Genomic DNA, 16,627 nt, shown 5'->3' on the forward strand with positions numbered 1-16,627 from the left:
TGCTTTGGGAGAGGCGGTGGGGATAAGGCTGGTTAGATGGCAGGTGGAGCTGAAGACACCAAGGGACAGAGAGCAAAGGCTTCTGGGTTCAGGCCACCTGGGTGTTACTGTGCCCTTTTCCCTCTCCTTGGGTGGGACTGAGGGCTCTCTTTGTCCAGCAGGTAGCGGTGCAGAAATGAGACCCTAACCTCCAACTCTGGAGTCCCGGAGTGATTCACTGCAAGTGGTTGTAGGTTATGAGGGCAAATTGTTCCTGAATGCAACTGGGCTGCCCTTACATGATTCTGACGTGTGATGTCTCACTTTTTAACACACAATTGGGCTCCCGACCAAGAAGGGGGATCAGGACAGGATGCTGCAGATTTGGGGAGGGGGCAGATGGCAAGATGTGTGCAACTGGCATACTGCCCTCACCTCAAATGAAATCTGACCAGACCCCCCTAAAGGTACACCATGAATGTACCAACTCTCTTTTCTCTGAAGGCCACTCAACTTTCCTTGCTGGCAGCCCCACGTTGAGGACAGGGTTGCCATGTCCTTCGGCCTGAGTCCTGAAGAAGCTGGTATTGAGTTCCAAGGTGCTCCAGATCACTATTAATGCATCAGAAGGTTGGTTTTGATGGACAAATTTTAGAAGATCATATGCACTGAAGTCAACAATGTGTCTTCTAACTGACAGAAGAGAAGATTTGCAGCTCAGGCTTGAACTGTGGGGTCCTAAGTGTCTTCTCACTTCCAATTCATTTATCGGTCTTCATTTTTGCCTCTTACCTTTGGCCTGGAGCCACTACTGGGGAGGGGAAGATCACTCAGATGAGACTGTTGGTTCAAAAAAGTTGGCCAACTCTTGGGAAGGCTGTGGGAATCAACCAAGAGTTGAGGACAGAGAGAGATGTCAACCTGCCTCTCTTCTGGACCAGGTAATGGCCAATGCAGACCTGCCAGCCTGAACTTTTCCATAGCCTCCTCTACCAGTGAAACCCAGAGAGCCAAGCTGGATGTGATGAGAAGGGAAGAAAGGAACCTTCTGTTTCTTTTCCATGTCTGAGAATAGCCTGTAAGGAACAGTTGAGAGGACCCTTCTTCACGAGATGGCAGATAGGCTGGCTGTGCTCTCTGCTCCTCGGTCCTGGGCCTCTTTCTAGAGACTGGCACAACAGCTGCACACCACACTCTGCAAAACTGGGCCAGACTGGCAGGAGGCCCAATCCTCTGCCCCGAGAGCCACCCTGGACAGGCTCTGGCCCTGAATGCACTTTGCTTGGCCCCTGTTTTGGGGGTCCCTGGGATCAAAGGCACGACTTGTATGTGCAGACACACGTTGCCCCTTCTTCTCTTCATTCTCCCCTTTCCTGCCCTCTTCTTTTTTCTGCCAAGGATTGCTGTTTCGCTAGCAGGGCCATATAACTGGCCCGGGTGTCAAGAGGCACCTCCATCCTTCACAGCTTACAAATGTATTTCGCCTGTTTACATCCAGAGAGACATGAAAGAGAGTAGTCACGTTTTTTGGCAGCCTCTCCCCATTCCTGAGTTATGGCCAGCCATGACTCCCAGCTGCCTTCCTTTCCAGCCACAGTTTCATAACTCGCATATTTTCTGACGTTGCAATCCTCCAAAATTTCACAGGCACCCAATCTTCCCTCTCTCCGCTCGCCAGAGCACACCGCGTGCCATCAGTGACCCTAAAATGCGCCCTCGAACATGATTCAGCCGTGTCAAAATCGGAGAGGGGAGAAGGCAGGGCCAGATGGAGAAGGGGAGAAAGGTGGAGGTAATCAGACGTTTGCAAAAGAAGAGGAAAATAAAAAAATAAAATAAAATAAACTTGGCAAAGCAAATTTATGCACTGCCGTCACTTTACTACCTAATTAATTCAGTCATTTCAAAAACAATTTTATTTATGTCCCATTTACCACATCAAAAGTGCAAAAAGGGGGGGGAGAAGAAAAAGAAACATTCTCCACACACTGATGCTAAAATAATACCTCAAGGCATCTATTTTTAATCAGTCTACACACATACACACAAAGATACACATACACAAAAAATATCCCACAAAGCCCGGGTTCTATAGAATCTCTCTCGGGCAGACCACCAACTCTAAGAGAGAGAGAGAGAGGGAAAGTCAGCCAAGTCTTCAGGGCGCCCTTGCTGGTTGCCGAAAACGGCTTGTCAAAAAAGAGGGGGTGGGGGGAAGTGGGAGAAGGCAGCAAAAGAGGAGGGGAAAAAGCTAAAAAAAACCACAAAAAACGAAACCCAGAGAAATCCATAATGGCTTGAGGCTCTTCTCCAATCTATTTTCTGCTCAGCTGGTTTTAAATGAAGTTATTATGAGTCATTAAAACACCCGCAAGCTTGTGGAAGTCAGCCAATTACAATTTTAAATTTAGCCTGTTCTCTACCCCATTCCCTCGTTTTCTTCTTTTGCCCAGGAAAAAAGAAAAAGGAAGGGGGGAAAAGAGAGAAAGCCACTGGGTTTACTCTAGTTTCCTCCCTCCGTTCCCCCCCCCAAAGTCTCCCCTCCTCACCAAACCTGGCCAAGACCCCTTCATTTCCTTTGCTGTTGAACACGCAGAAGAGGACAATTCAGCTTCCAAAGCCACAGACAGAAGCAGAGGAAGGGCAGATTCTTTTTTTTCTAAACCGATCACAAGGCAGATTTCTAAATTGAACATCCATGTCAATGTCTTATTTCCTTTTTAAAACCACAAGGCAACGCTCTCTGCAGGATCAATTGAGCCTCCAACGCTTCGCTTTCTGGGTTGAGGGCCCCCCCCCACATCACCAACATGGCCGTTATCGCCATCACGGATGGGGTTGGTGTGGGTTCGCTACAGGTATTTTCATGCAGATTTTTCTTATTTTTATCAGAGGCAGATGGTGTAAAATTTTAATAAATAGAGAAATAAATAAAGTTTCCAAAACTAATTCAAAAGGGGGAAAAAAGCACAATTTGGGTTTCCTGCTTCTTTGAATTCTGCACTGTGGGTCTCACCACCAAGCTATATCGCCCCGTCATCTTCATTCCTTTCATGGGCTGCTTTAAAGGGAACACTGTCAAACACAGGGAAAGCGGACAGGACAAAGGTATACTAGAGCAGGGGTGTCCAAACTTGGCAACTTTAAGACTTGTGGACTTCAACTCCCAGAATTCCCCAGCCAGTCATGAATTCTGGGAGTTGAAGCCCAGAAGTCTTAAAGTTGCCAAGTTTGGAGATCCCTATACTAGAGGAACTTTCAGAGACACACAAAGAGACAGAGAGAGAGAGAGAGGGAGGGAGGGAAAGAGAGTGCTTCAGAGAAGACTGAAGACATCTGTCCATCCACCCCTCTCCCCTCTGAGCAGACCTTATCCAGAGCATCCTTTCGCGAAGCTCCCTCAAAACAAACTAGGAGCCATCCATTTCCCAAAGGACTCAGCCATGGATCCAGTACCTCTGTAAGGTTTGAAGCCTCCATGGAAGAACCAAAGGCCACAGCAGAACATCTGTGTTGCCTACTGAGGCCTTGGTTCAACTTTCAGTATCCCCTGGCTAAAGTAGCATTTCTTGGAAGGCGGGTGGACTTTAGCTTCCAGAATTCCCCAAGCTAGCAACTGTCTTCAACCTTCCAAGGCCGGGAATCACTGGTCTAAGGGATCAGAGATTCCAGATGTGATCTCACTGAAGGTTCGTTTAGATGGCACGTCTGGGGACATCTGCACCTGCCCCATGGCAGGATTGTATGGTCCCTGTGACCTGGAGCAAGAATCACAAAGGATGCATCAGGAGTTCCAGTGCTTGGGCCAGCCTGTGGTTCCATAGAAGACTATGGTGGTTAACAAGGATACTGCAAACTAGGTTGGATTCCTGGTTGTTGGTTCCTTGGGCTGCAGATGAAATGAAGCAGAGCATTCTTACTCCTGGACCACCGATGCTTGAAGCTTCTGCTTCACCCCAGCCCTGGCTGATCTGAACAGACTCCTAGGTGGGTCTAAAGCAGAAGAGCCTAAACCTCCTCACCAGGAGCAAGTAGTGTTCCTGTGTGTGTGTGTGCTTGTGTGTAGAAGGGTTTGCACCATACACCATCAAGATATTGATCCAACCTCTGCCCCAGAGTGCAACACTAAAAACACTTTGTCCCTCTTGCACACTAACCCTCCCTAAAGGAGACTTTTAAATCCAAAAAGCCAGCCAGCCCCCCAAAGTGCCACACTGCACTGGAAGAGCCATCAGAGGGACACACTGACCACCCACCCCCTAAAAAGGCAGGGAGAAAAAGCAGGGAAGGAACAAAATCTTGATCTCTCCCTCTCTGAGACCCTCCCATCATTTGGGGCCCCAAACCCCTCCTCTGCCCCCCAAAAGTGCAAGAGGGAAGCGAAGTTATTACACAATGTCCACTTCCCTGCTCCTGCCCCAGAAAACCATGTTCTCTCTGACCGTGCAAGCTGGGAGGGAGAGCGTGACACCCCGTATCCAAAATTCAGCCCCCTGTGTTCCGTTTCAGAAGGCACGCAGTGTACTGTACGGCCTATAAAACTCCCCAACAGCCTCCAGACACTCTGCAATCGTCCTCCATCAAAACACTTTGCCTTGCATACAAAAATAAAATACAGTGCTGAACGGAATACACAATCAGCCCATTACAGTACGGAGAGCGGCTCCTTAGCAACGCGGGGGCTTTACAGCGGAGATGCTCGACAGGAAGCAGAAATCTGTCGAGCCTGTTGGCAAATGATAAACATTAGTGAGGGGTTTTTTTGTGGGCTTTTGGGGGGGGCACAACAACCGAAGCCATGTAAAAGTAGTAAATGCAGACAGACACCCACAAGCCAGGCATTTCTGGGTAGTGTCCCTAAAAGCAACATCCAAGCTGGATGGAGACTGGGGACAAATCAGCTCCCCGTCACAAACTGCTCTGATTTCTGATCCTGAAACTGTATTTTCTATTATCCTGGTCTCTGCTAAACTCCTGGAAGTTCTTGTTCCCCTGCAGAGGACTAGCATCTTAAAAAACAAAAGCTTGCTCAACGGTTAGCCACCCTGGACACTGAACAGCAGCAAACAGCCTGAAACAAGCAGCAGCCGGGCTGGTTTGCTTTTCAAAGGGTGTTGCAGAAGGCAGCCCTTGAAGAAGAGAAAAATGGGGGAATAAGAGGTCTTCAGGAAGACGAGTGCCAAGAAGCAAAAAAACCTGGGTCCACAGGTAAAAGCTGGGGGGGGAAGGGGGGGCAGAACAGGCTGGCCCTGGCACATCAGTGGCAGCAGCTCAGGACCCCTGCCAAAACAGGAGCTGAAAGCAAAAAACAAATTATTTGAATCAGCTTAAACTCTCGAGGCTGAAAATAAATAAATTTGCGCAGGAGGAAGAAGAGAAAAAAATGTATTTTTCATCATCAAGTGTATAATTTATAAACAGCATTAAACAGTTTGTGTTTTCTCTCTCTCTCCCCCACTCCCCCCCTCCAGCCCCTCCGCCCGCCTTCCTCTCTTGTGTATCGGGGTTGGCCTCCACTCAAGCCTGCATTAATTTCTGCTGCGGGTACAGTGTGTTCTTGGCTGCGCATCTGCCAACGATCATAAACTCACTGGAATGTTGGCAGAACATCCAGCCCTGCCGGCAAGCCGATGACATCACTTGGGGAATAAATTCGGGCACCCGGCCAAAGCCCGAGGAGGCCGCAGGCGCCCAGCCAGGGAAGAGCAGCAGCAAGGCCACCCCAGGCAGCCGTGGGAAGGGGCGTCCGCTGCCCCCCTGAAGAGGGGCAGAGGCAGGTGGCCGGCCAGCAGGAGGGCACCCAAAGAGCGCAAGGGGTGCAGGGCCCTTCACTCTCGGGGGAAGGCTGGCTGGGCGGGCAGACAGCCTGAGCGTGAACCTCCAACCCCGGAGGCATTTCAGAAGAGACGTTTGTCTGAAACAGTACAGGGTTCCTGCTTGAACAGGGGGTTGGACTAGAAGACCTCCAAGGTCCCTCCCAATTCTGTTATTCTGTTACAGATGGTCCACAACTTACAAGAGTTATTTTAGTGACCGTCTGAAGTCACAAGGGCACTGAAAAAAGTGACTTATGGCCCTTTTTCACACTTACGACCCTTGCAGCATCCCCCTAGTCACGTGACCAAAAATTGGATGATTGGCAGCTGGCTCATATCTAGGAGGGCTGCAGCGTCCCAGAGTCACACGTTCCCGTTTTGTAACCTTTTGACAAGCACAGTCAATGGGGGAGCCAGATTCACTGAACTGCCGTGTTGCTAACTTAACAACTGCAGTGGTTCACTTAATAACTCTGGCAAGAAAGGCTGCAAAAGAAGGCAAAACTCACTTAACACGCATTTCACTTAGCCACAGAAATGTGGGGATTGTGCTCGCAAGCAGAGGAGCACCTGAATTCTGCTAATCTGATCCTGCACCTCCCGGGTGGGCTTCCCGCAGGAAGCGAGGGGGAAAGCGAGCTGTTGGGGGGATGCACGGAAGGGGGGAATGGGGGCAGGCACTCCCCCAACCTAGAAAAATTCCTAGTCTCGGTAGGAACAAGGGCCACCCGCGTCCGAAGGGCCACCACATCAGTCAATAACCAGCAGCCGCCTCGTGAGAGTTCACACAGCACCTCTGCTCCATCCAGACCCAGATCGGCTTCCTCAGACTGCAGGTTCTGATCCTGTGGAGTTGATTTCCCTAATACGCCCCCTAGAGAGAGTGGGCTACTTTATGAATGTGGAGGGTGGGGTAGGTCCCTAGGGTCCTATTCTACCCGTCCGTTCTCCTTCACACAATCAGCCCTCTCCTCAACTACAGCTCCAGAGGTGGCTATTTCTGTCTTTCACCCAAACACGGTCACCCTCTTGGTGCACAAGGTCAGGTGCTGCTTCCTGAGGCTGGTGGGGCTCAATGGACCGACCTGCCCTTTGAAAAGGCCCCAGTGAGTTATGGGCCCCAAAGCAGGGTCAGATCCCAGCCTCAACCCTCTTTGCGCCTCTTTGGTGATTCGGAGGAACAAGCAGATAGAAGAGTTGCGGTTGTTGGTTTTGCAGCACCTTAATTTTTTCAGGGGTAAGTTTGGTTTGCCTCATTCCTGTCCTAGTTTGGGGGGAAGGAACTGAAAAAAAAAAAGTTTGTACTAAAATCTGAGCTCTGCACGTCACTCCAAAGATATGCTTTTCTATTTACAAGTTCTTCTAAACAATATTCTCCAGTTGTGTTTTGGTGCCTTAGTTACAGGAGGGCATGCATTTTTGAGAAGACATTTCCCCGACACACACTGTTTAAAACTAAATTAACAAATTGCATTACAGTATAAAATTCAGGAAAGTGAGATGCTCAAGCTTTTAATTTGAACATTGGCTTGAAAACATGGAATTAAAGAAGGCCACGCTGATAACACAGACTAAACAAATTTTTCACCATCCCTCTTTCCAAGCCATGCATTTTTTTGTCACACACCCAGGTTACCACATAGGTGTTTGCGTGTGCATGTGCTTTCCACAGCTATAATTATTCTGCATGTACATGAAACAGTTGCTATAAACAGTGCCATGAGAAAACACACCCACACAATCTTTCTAAGTAAACACAACAAGAGAGCAATTTTAATGAAAGGTGGCGTTTTTCCAAGGGTAGGCACCATCTTTCTCTACCTCCCAGTTGCTGAAGGGGCACACTTGAGACAGTGGGGAGTAATGCCTTCCGATCCATGGCTCCATACAAAACTGAAATGAATATCTAGGGGAGGGATGTGCCAAAATCATCTCTTCCCCAAGACGAGTTCTTCTTCCCCTTCTCTACTTCTCACCATCATATCTTCTCGAAGTTTGACTCTTTTCCTACATCCTTGATATTAGGAACAATCTTAGATGGGGCGAAGTCCTCCTGACATCCGGCACCAATTTTAAGATCAGGAGCAACAAATATCAACACCCAACTGTCCAGAGAAAGTGAAGACCCTGCTCTAGATGTTCTTCTTTGCATGGAAGACTGGAAGAACTTCTGCCACTGTTGCTCTTTGCTAATGAAGGATCTATGGAGGCCTTCTGCTCCACCATTCATTCCTAAGAGGAACGGGGTAAGGGGTTCTAATATATAGGAAGGAACTAAAGGGATCCATCAAGTGATCCAAAGGAGAGTGATATGATTTGTTCTTGCTGGTCATTCTGAGTGGGATGCTCACTCGTGGCCTTCAAAAGACCCAGCCAGGAGAATGCTTGGAGAAGGAAGGGAATTTGGAGTTGAGCACTGAACATCTGACTGCAGAAGTGCAAGGGCCTGGCACACTCACCTGATTTCATTCTAGCAAACTTAAAAAGTACAGCAGCCATGGGACAATCAGGATTATACCGATCTACCTTGTTATTTAAGGGCTGGCTTTATTGCTTGAAAATTAATCTTAAAGTATACCTCACACCTGAAGATTAGCTCTCTCTTAAATGCCTGCTTAGCTGATGTGCATCCAAAATTGATTGGAATTCAATTCTTTAACCTCAGGATTTTGCAAACGCTGTACACGCATTACACCCCCAACAGACCACAGGCTCTTCCATGCGGGGAGCCTACTTCTAATTAAACAAGTCATGAATTTCTCTGCGTGGCCCCCCTCCCGCCCTGAAAAAAGCCCTCCAAAAAACCCCCCACAACCCCATTGTGGGAGCATTGAGAGGCGCCCCTCCTCCAGCCCATTCTGCCTGGGCTTATCTGGCGAGGAGGGGGCCGCACGGCTGGGGAGGAGAAGAAAGTCCAAGGTGTAGCTGGTGCTTTTGTCAACAACGTGGCTGGAATTTAACGCGGCTGTTTTCGAGCATCAGGGCGCCTCCCCCTCCCACCCAGGCAGGAAGGGAAAAAACATAATCATCTTTCATGATGACAAACTTGGCTCAGCGCTGGCTTTACATACTGTACCCTCAAAGCGGGCCGGCAGCCAGCCAGCGCTTGGCACGAGGCCAGGGCCACAGCAACAAACAGAAGCCGCGTGCGCCAGGGGGACGGGGGGGAGGATGGGGGACGGGGCAAGGAGGGGAAGGCAGCCGAGAAGCAAACACATTTTACACCCTGCCTGTCCCGGGCTGCCCTCCGAGTAGGGAAACGGTGGTTGGGAATTTGCCAGCCCTCCTCACCCCCCACTTCCTCTCCACACTTCCAGTGGGCCCGAGGAAGGGACACCTGCTGATAAAAACACAAATCCTGCACATGCACAATTCCTCAGAATCTACAAGGACCCAAAAGGGAGGTTTCTGGGGGACCCGGCTGCAGTTGGCATAGCTCCCTCAGGGGCAAAAGGAAACAAAGGGGGGCTTTTGAGGAATTTGTAAGGTTCGTGGAAGTTTCCTGAAAGTAGAGCCCCAAGAGCAAAGAGGTCTCCCCAATTTTTCTGCCACGGCCGATTCGCCAAGATCGGCCCCAAATGCAGTGCTGCCCCACTGACGGTCATTCCATGACCTGGTAAAATTTACTCTCCCAACAACAGAAGAAACGGAGGAAGAGGGCGGGCGAGGGGGGCTTCTGCTCCCTGTGTATTTGTTCCTCCTCCAGATTCAAATCAAAGCCTCTCTTGGGTAAGATGTGAGCATTTTCCTATCGATTGTTAAGCTTTATGGCGATGTTTCCTCTAGAGCATTCTTCTCTCTATTTACAGAATTCTTAAATGGTCCCAGAATTAGGCTGGAAACAGAATGTCACAATTTCCATCCTTCTCTCCTCCTGCCGGGACTTTTGCACATCTTAGGAATGAGGAGTAAAGCCTCACAACCGGGGGGGGGGGGGTTACTTGGGAGTGAGAACTAAATGTTGCAGCACAGCAACCCTGTTGAGGACCCTCAATTCCATCCATCATCTTTCTATAGTCCCACCACCCCACCTCACCCCAGGGTGGTCCTCCCAGAAATTAATCTGTATGCCAGTTTGTCTGAATAGCACCAAAAAAGTTTCTAATGATGAAGATGGTAATGGTGATGTCGGGATTAAAAACCTCAAGATTTTATCCAGATTCTTGGGCATTAAGAACACTATACAGGCACCCCAAGAACCGGGTTTTCTATTAGTGTGGGTGCCCACAGACACGCTGTTCAGAAGTGCCCCTATGAGAGTGGGGAACTAAATTAGCTCCTAGAGAGCCAAGTATCATCGCAAGCTTAGCATTCTCATTCCTCTGTGTACATTTAATTAAAGGGCCTGCATCATTTCAACCTAATAGTGAAATTCATTAAACAAGTGCCCAGTTCTGCCACTTTTGCTAATGAAACTTTGGTGGATGCTTGAATTTGGAGAAGAGATGCACAACGTTATGTTTGAAACTGCAAAATACGTCAGTGCTGAAGGAAGACAGTGGGTGGGGTAGAAGAAGGGCCCGGCCAGGTTGGAAGCTGATGGATGGACGAGGCCCCGAACTCACCAAGCCAGAGGGCTTCCTGACTGCCATTCGGAGCTTCCCTTGTGCAGCTGGGGAGCCCAGAACCACCTTTGTGAACAAGAAGGTCTCACTCTGGGCCTCTCTAAATGTCCCAGGCAGGAAGGACGCCTGGTCCACCATCTGAGAAAGGACCCGGATGCTCTAGTTTTTGTTCCTCTGCAGGGCAGGATCAGGAGCTCCTGATCTGGATGCCGCAGCACCCAAACAAACTGAATCCCCAGCCTGCAGCTCTAGCTCTGTTTCTTGAGAAATCTCTGGACCAAGGATGGCCACAAATCACATCTCCCCCCAAGACTCAAGAAACCCGCAGCAGCCGAGCCCCACCGCTAAATCCCCCCACAACACAGCCAGGAATGGGATATGAAAGACATCAATCTGTTTCATGGTTGGCTTTACTCCCTTAAAAACAGCCACCAGAGTTTCTTGCCTAGACGGGTTTTTCCTCATGAAGATCCATGGCAGTCACTCCCAGGTGGCATTCACCCCAGGAAAGAGTCTTTCTCAGTGGAGGCAAAATATCCAGGGCTAACCAGAGTTCTGGGAAGAAGAAAAAGGAGAAGGCCAGGGGCAGAGGTAGCCCCCCTTCTTGTACACAACTATCCAAACAAGGCATCTAGCCATTTCGCACCACACCTCCTGGGGTCCTAAGCACACCTGTTGGGAACAGACCTGCCCTGCTGGAGGACCAGGTTGAATGCTTTACAACCGAGGATTTGGGCAAGTTATAACTCCGGGACAAGACCAAACGGCATGAACTTTGGGAAAAGAGGGGAGAACACTCAAACACACATACACACAACAACAACAACTCTAAACTTACCTGAATGAGCCAGTAAGTGCATCCGAAGGCGGAGACTGTCAAGGAATCTTTTTCCGCACAATTCACACCCGTATGTCTTCATTGCACTGTGCAGTTTCCTGGAAAAGCAGGGGGAAATGAACAAGATGAGAGAAAGTCTAGGTCCATAGCTTATGGGAAGTGGGGTCTAAGTGGGGAGAAGACAAGGCCCTTCTTGAAAAAGTCAATCTGCATTAGGGACCCTTCCCCAAATTCTACGGATGCAGAGATTCTCACCAGCTCAGAACACCCCCACACACAAAAAAAATTGCCTGTTATGCTGCAAGAGCCGTAATTAAAGGAGGGGCAGAATTCTTACATGGGAGGAGAAGCAGTGACATTAGTTTTACAAGAGTGGCTCATATTTTTTTAATTGATCTGACATCTTGGTGAAGATCCTGATGCACACAACTCATTTGTAATGGGTGTGTATTCAATGGGTTGACTTATATTCTATTCTATTCTCTGCTTGTCTCCACACTGCACTTCTGGTTGTCTTGTTCCATCTGGGAAAGAACTTTTTCAGATTTCCAAAACAGGGCGGAAATGACTGGTGAGAAGAAGCAACAATGTCTGTAGACATGAAATGCAAACAACATGGTTGGAAGAGGCCCAAAGGCACTACAACAAGTCTTAGAGAGGTTTCCTTTCCTACTTCCCGCTTGGGCTGTGATATTCCCAAGGCAGAAGCAGTAGCCGTCTGATGGAGACCCCCTCAACCTCTTCTATAAAGAGTCAGCCTGCTTTGGGGGAGCTTCAAACCCATTGATCAGCTCCCCAAAACATTGAGCAGACTCAACCCTTCACCAAGGATAGCAAGTCAGCCAACCAAGAGCAATAATGGGAGCTTTATCAAGGCCCCTAAAGGTGGCCCTGGAGGGTTTGGGGCACAAGGAAGAGGAACCGCAGAAGCACAGGCTTTTTGGTAGGTGATGGAGGGCAGTCTTCAGCCTTCCCAAGTCAGGCCTCTTCAGCCGTGGCCTGTGCACTATCCATGCTTTTAACTCGGACAGGATTCGGACAAGGTATGAAATGGCAAGCAAGGTTTTCAAAGATTTTAACAAACCTATCAACGTTCCCACTTCTTAAAACCACCTTGCTACATTCTCAACCTTTCTAAAGAAGGAATCCCCCCCACCCCCGAGATTTGTGTAGCTAAAGCTCTAATCCAGCAGCACAATCAGATATCTGGCACTTCTGAATTTCGTCAAAAGCAAACATTTCAAGGGCAGTTTTGAGGTTTTCCTTCCAGTGGAACATTTGAGAAATGTTGCAGCAAACACAGTTTTTGTTAAAAAGGAACAACTTTTCTCAAGACAAGTACCTACTTACACAGATTCTTTGCTTGGTTGTAAATAAGCTGCTACATTTGACATATTTGAGAACTATCCTGAAAGACACAGTTCAGCTAGAAGCAGGGAGAGGTTGGAGAAGAGAGGGAAAAGGACACATTTCTGTTTTATTTATTTATTGTTTTGGCTCTCCAGCCATGTTCAGGATACTAGAGGTGTGTATGTGTAGAAAGATCCAGCAACTGCTTGTGGCAGTTGCTGAAAAAACAATTCCTCAATTGCCCAGTTTGAAGAAAGGGGGGGAAAACCCCACTAATTATAACCTTAGAAATCACACAGGGACAGACGCTGCTATTTGCCACCTAAATGGCCGTTCAATTTGTTTCTGGCTGAAAAGAAAAGAAGAAGCAAAACTCACTGAGATATTTTATCTAGGACAGAGAAGGAAGAACGCAAAACCTTTTAAAACCTCATTTAGGAAGATGATGTGCAAAGCACCAAAGCCAACTCTGGGGGACTTAAGTGACAGCCACGCCCCAAAAGAACAATTCTCTATGCCCCCCCCCACCCTGGATGAACAGTAGGAAAAGAGTACAATAAACTGCTTTTATTGTCGTACTACGTAAGCAGGTAGCAAAGGGTTCATTCAGCTAGCTGGAATAATGAAGCACATCAAACCAACATAAAAATAAGAGACTCTTCTTGGAATGTTTCATAATGTCAGATGGTGACATAATTTATCAGGTTTCCAATCCGGCACAAATATTTATGAAGACCATGTGCATTTCTGAGAAGAGCTCAAGATGACACAAGTGTGGGCCAGCTACAGTGGAGGAAGAAGCTTCTTTCAAACAAACAACACATGGAGCAGAGAGTCTGCCAAAAGTCACTACAAATCCAGATTTCCTGAAGAAGCTGGGAGGGCTGACTAGTTAGACAAGGCTCTTCTGAATCCAGAAGCATTTTCTCACCAGCTTTGCATCCTGCCAGGGCACACTCACAGCAACCTAGAAGCCCTGTGGAGTTAAGGTCAAAAGAAGACAAAGCTTCTCCAAAGAGTTTGCATAGCCTGATTTCTCTCCGTGTAATTATCCTCAAGATGCTCCTCAAAAAAAAGTCCCATCAGAGTTGGGTGCTGGACCATTGGCAAAACCTGCAAAACTAAACGTGAAGGAGACGAGAGGGGGGGGAAGTGGGGGGGGGAACCAGCAGCTACTGGGATCGGGCAGCTGGAATGAGCAGACATCACATACGAATGCCAATGGGAAGTTTAATGCAGGGGTGTCCAACTGTAAGACATGTGGACTTCAACTCCCAGAATTCCCTAGCCAGCAATAGTGGCTGGGGAATTCTGGGAATTGAAGTCCAGTCATCTTAAAGTGACCCAGATTGAGAAACCCTGTTCTATGATATTAGAGCTAGGAATGTTGTATTAATTTAATAGGCGGGTGGTGTCTCAGAGAAAATTAGATTGATCAGATGGATTTGTAATTGGCTCCTTAACTCAAGCAATTGAGGTCAGACTGGGCCATCTTCATGTGTCCTTGATCCTTTCCCATCCTTTCCTAGTCCATTTTTCCTGTGCGGGACGATCATCAACTACCTCTATTAATTTAATATTGGTTTCTCTAAACTGGTATCTTCAAGGCCAAGAGGGAAAGTGAGGAGCAGAAACCCAGCACTTCCAATGGAGGGCCACTTGGAGGAAGGAGCCTGGATCTTATCAAAACACAACTTTGTGTGTATGAATGCCAAGAAGCTTGTGTTGTAGTGTGCAATGATGGTCTGATGGAGAGTTTCAAAGATACCCCAAAGTCTGCACACTTTCTAAGGGTTGTCTTGCCATTTCGGAGCCAAATGTTCTCTCCCAGGACCTTGACTCCGTTCTGGACAAAGAGGGACAGTACGATAGGACAGGACATACAGGTAATCCCTGACTTACAGCCATTCGTTGAGCAACATTACCAAGGCACAGGAAAAAAAACACAACTGCTCTTCGCACTTATGACCGCTGCAGCGTCCCCAGGGTCACAGGATCAACATTGGGTTGCTTAGCTACTGGCATGTGTCTGTGATAGCGGCAGCATCACATCTGCAACCTTCCCGGACGTCTTTTGACAAGCAAAGTCAATTGGGAAAGCTGGCTCTGCTTAACGGCCGAATGATTCTCCTAATGACGGCAGTGGTTCACTTAACCACCCTGGCCAAAAAAGGTTGCAGAATTGGGTGGGCCTTCCCACTTAACAACTGCCTTGCTGAGCAATGGACATTCTGGTTCCAGTTGTGGTCCTAAACTGAGGACTGCCTGTAAGTACCACGTAATATAATAATAATAAAGAGTCCAGGAGAAGTGGCTCCTGTTAAGCCCTCTATCAGCACAAGCTCTTTGGCCGTCTTCATGATTTTGCAAAGAGGCATAAGAGGCTATTTAAAAAAAAAAAACCCGCCAAAATGTCTCTTCCTCTGCCTCCTCTGCTGCTCCCACCTCCTCGAACAAAGTTTTCACCGGGTGTCAGAAATGACAAAGGGACAAATTAATCTCATTCTGGCCAACTGCTCACCTAGAGTTCTACACCAGCTTTGCCATTGGTTGCATAAGCAGGCCCCTTTGTTTTAAAGAAATAAATAAAGAACACGACGGCCTTTCGGCAAGTAATTTATTTGAAATATCTCTATCAACAAATTTCAACAGGAACAAAAGTTTTCCATTTGGCACCTGCTTAGAGGATGATGTTATCGCGCTCCGTTTCATACCGTCTCCTTTCAACAAGGTCTTAAAACACGTTATCTCTGGTTTCCGGGTAGCAAAATATGATTGAAATGTTCTATTTATGCTCACTGGATTAAGGCAATGTTGCAGAAAAAGAGGAGAAACCACAGCAGATGTAAGCAAGGTATTATAGCCTCTTGTGCTGTTAAGATCAGACAGGGAGAGATCAATAGACAAGCCAGCTATTTCTGCTCAACTTGTGCTTTTAGGAAGGAAGGAGAATAAAATAAAACAATTCCATAGATATTGATTCTCAATTATAATCTCCAAAAGGCAGGGCACAGAAAAATGAACTGTACTTTAATAATTCAACACCCGACCGATCTAACTTCCAGATCTTGTATGCATTCTTAAAAACTAAGTTCCGTACCAGCAAATTAAACCCGCAGAGTTGGTGCCCGGGGATTAGACTGACTTTCCTATCAGAAAAGACCATCGGGGTATACACAGCCAACAAATTAACAATAATGCACCTTGGAAGGCATTGTGCTGGAATAATTTTGCCCGAGTGGCAGAAAGTCACTGATTTACAAAGGCATTTTACAATATTCTTAAAGGGAAAAGAAAAACTGGAAATCTGTGCCATCTCTTGAAAGGAAGCGATTACGGTTTGTGTGTGAGTACACGTGTGTGCATACGAAGAGTGTAGCGCATGGTGAGGAATCCTGGGGAAGGAAGCAAAAAATAAATCTGCCATTATTTTTTTTAAAAAAATGACTTTAAGCACATTGATGATGCACCCATACCTGGAATGCAGCCTATGGATTCGAGAGTTTCATTTTAAAGTGAAGCTATAAAGAGTTTGTAAAGGTAATGAGGATCTACCAAAAAGACTGAGCAAAAGAAGCCATACTGGGATCCTTGCTTGTGGACGTTAGTTTTAAAAAAAAGTGTAAAGGGGATGCAAAAGAGATGGATGAAATGATGTGTAGTGTGGCAAACATTGGATAGCAAGGTCTACGGAGGTTCTCAGTCATTCGGGTCGCGGTTGTCCCAAAGACACTTTGAAAAAAGCAACTGGAGTTTCTTGTTTGTTCTTGAAGATGTTTCACTTCTCATCCAAGCAGCTTCTTCAGGTCTACCTAACTGGTGAGGAATGGAAGGAGGTCTGCAGTGATAACCACTGACTGGCTGCAAACGGTGTATAAAGGAAGAGATTCCCACTTTGCAACAAAGCTAGAGTCATCCTGCTAATTATGGCAAGTCAAAGAGGAGGGGTCCTGGACAACAAACTCCATTTGCAATCATGTGTGGGGAAAATTGTCTTCAAAACCTTATCCCAAAGCCTTCTAAGGGGCAAAGAGGGCCCATTTAGTGACATTCTCTTGGGCAAGTTGTGGTGTCCTTGC

General features: G+C 47.5%; 1 protein-coding gene across 3 annotated transcripts in view; it reads right to left on the minus strand.

Moving 5' to 3' along the window:
* The window catches only part of ZBTB16 (zinc finger and BTB domain containing 16), a 116,232-nt gene that overhangs the window by 52,383 nt on the left and 47,222 nt on the right, over positions 1-16,627 (minus strand). For all 3 annotated transcript variants that reach the window (XM_083368391.1, XM_083368389.1, XM_083368390.1), the window contains one exon: positions 11,199-11,296. In XM_083368391.1, the coding sequence (XP_083224517.1) occupies positions 11,199-11,296 (98 nt within the window). The remainder of the gene's footprint in view (positions 1-11,198; positions 11,297-16,627) is intronic.

Source organism: Vipera ursinii (genome assembly GCF_947247035.1).
Source record: "Vipera ursinii genome assembly, chromosome: 8".
NCBI classification, from domain to species: Eukaryota; Metazoa; Chordata; class Lepidosauria; order Squamata; family Viperidae; genus Vipera; species Vipera ursinii.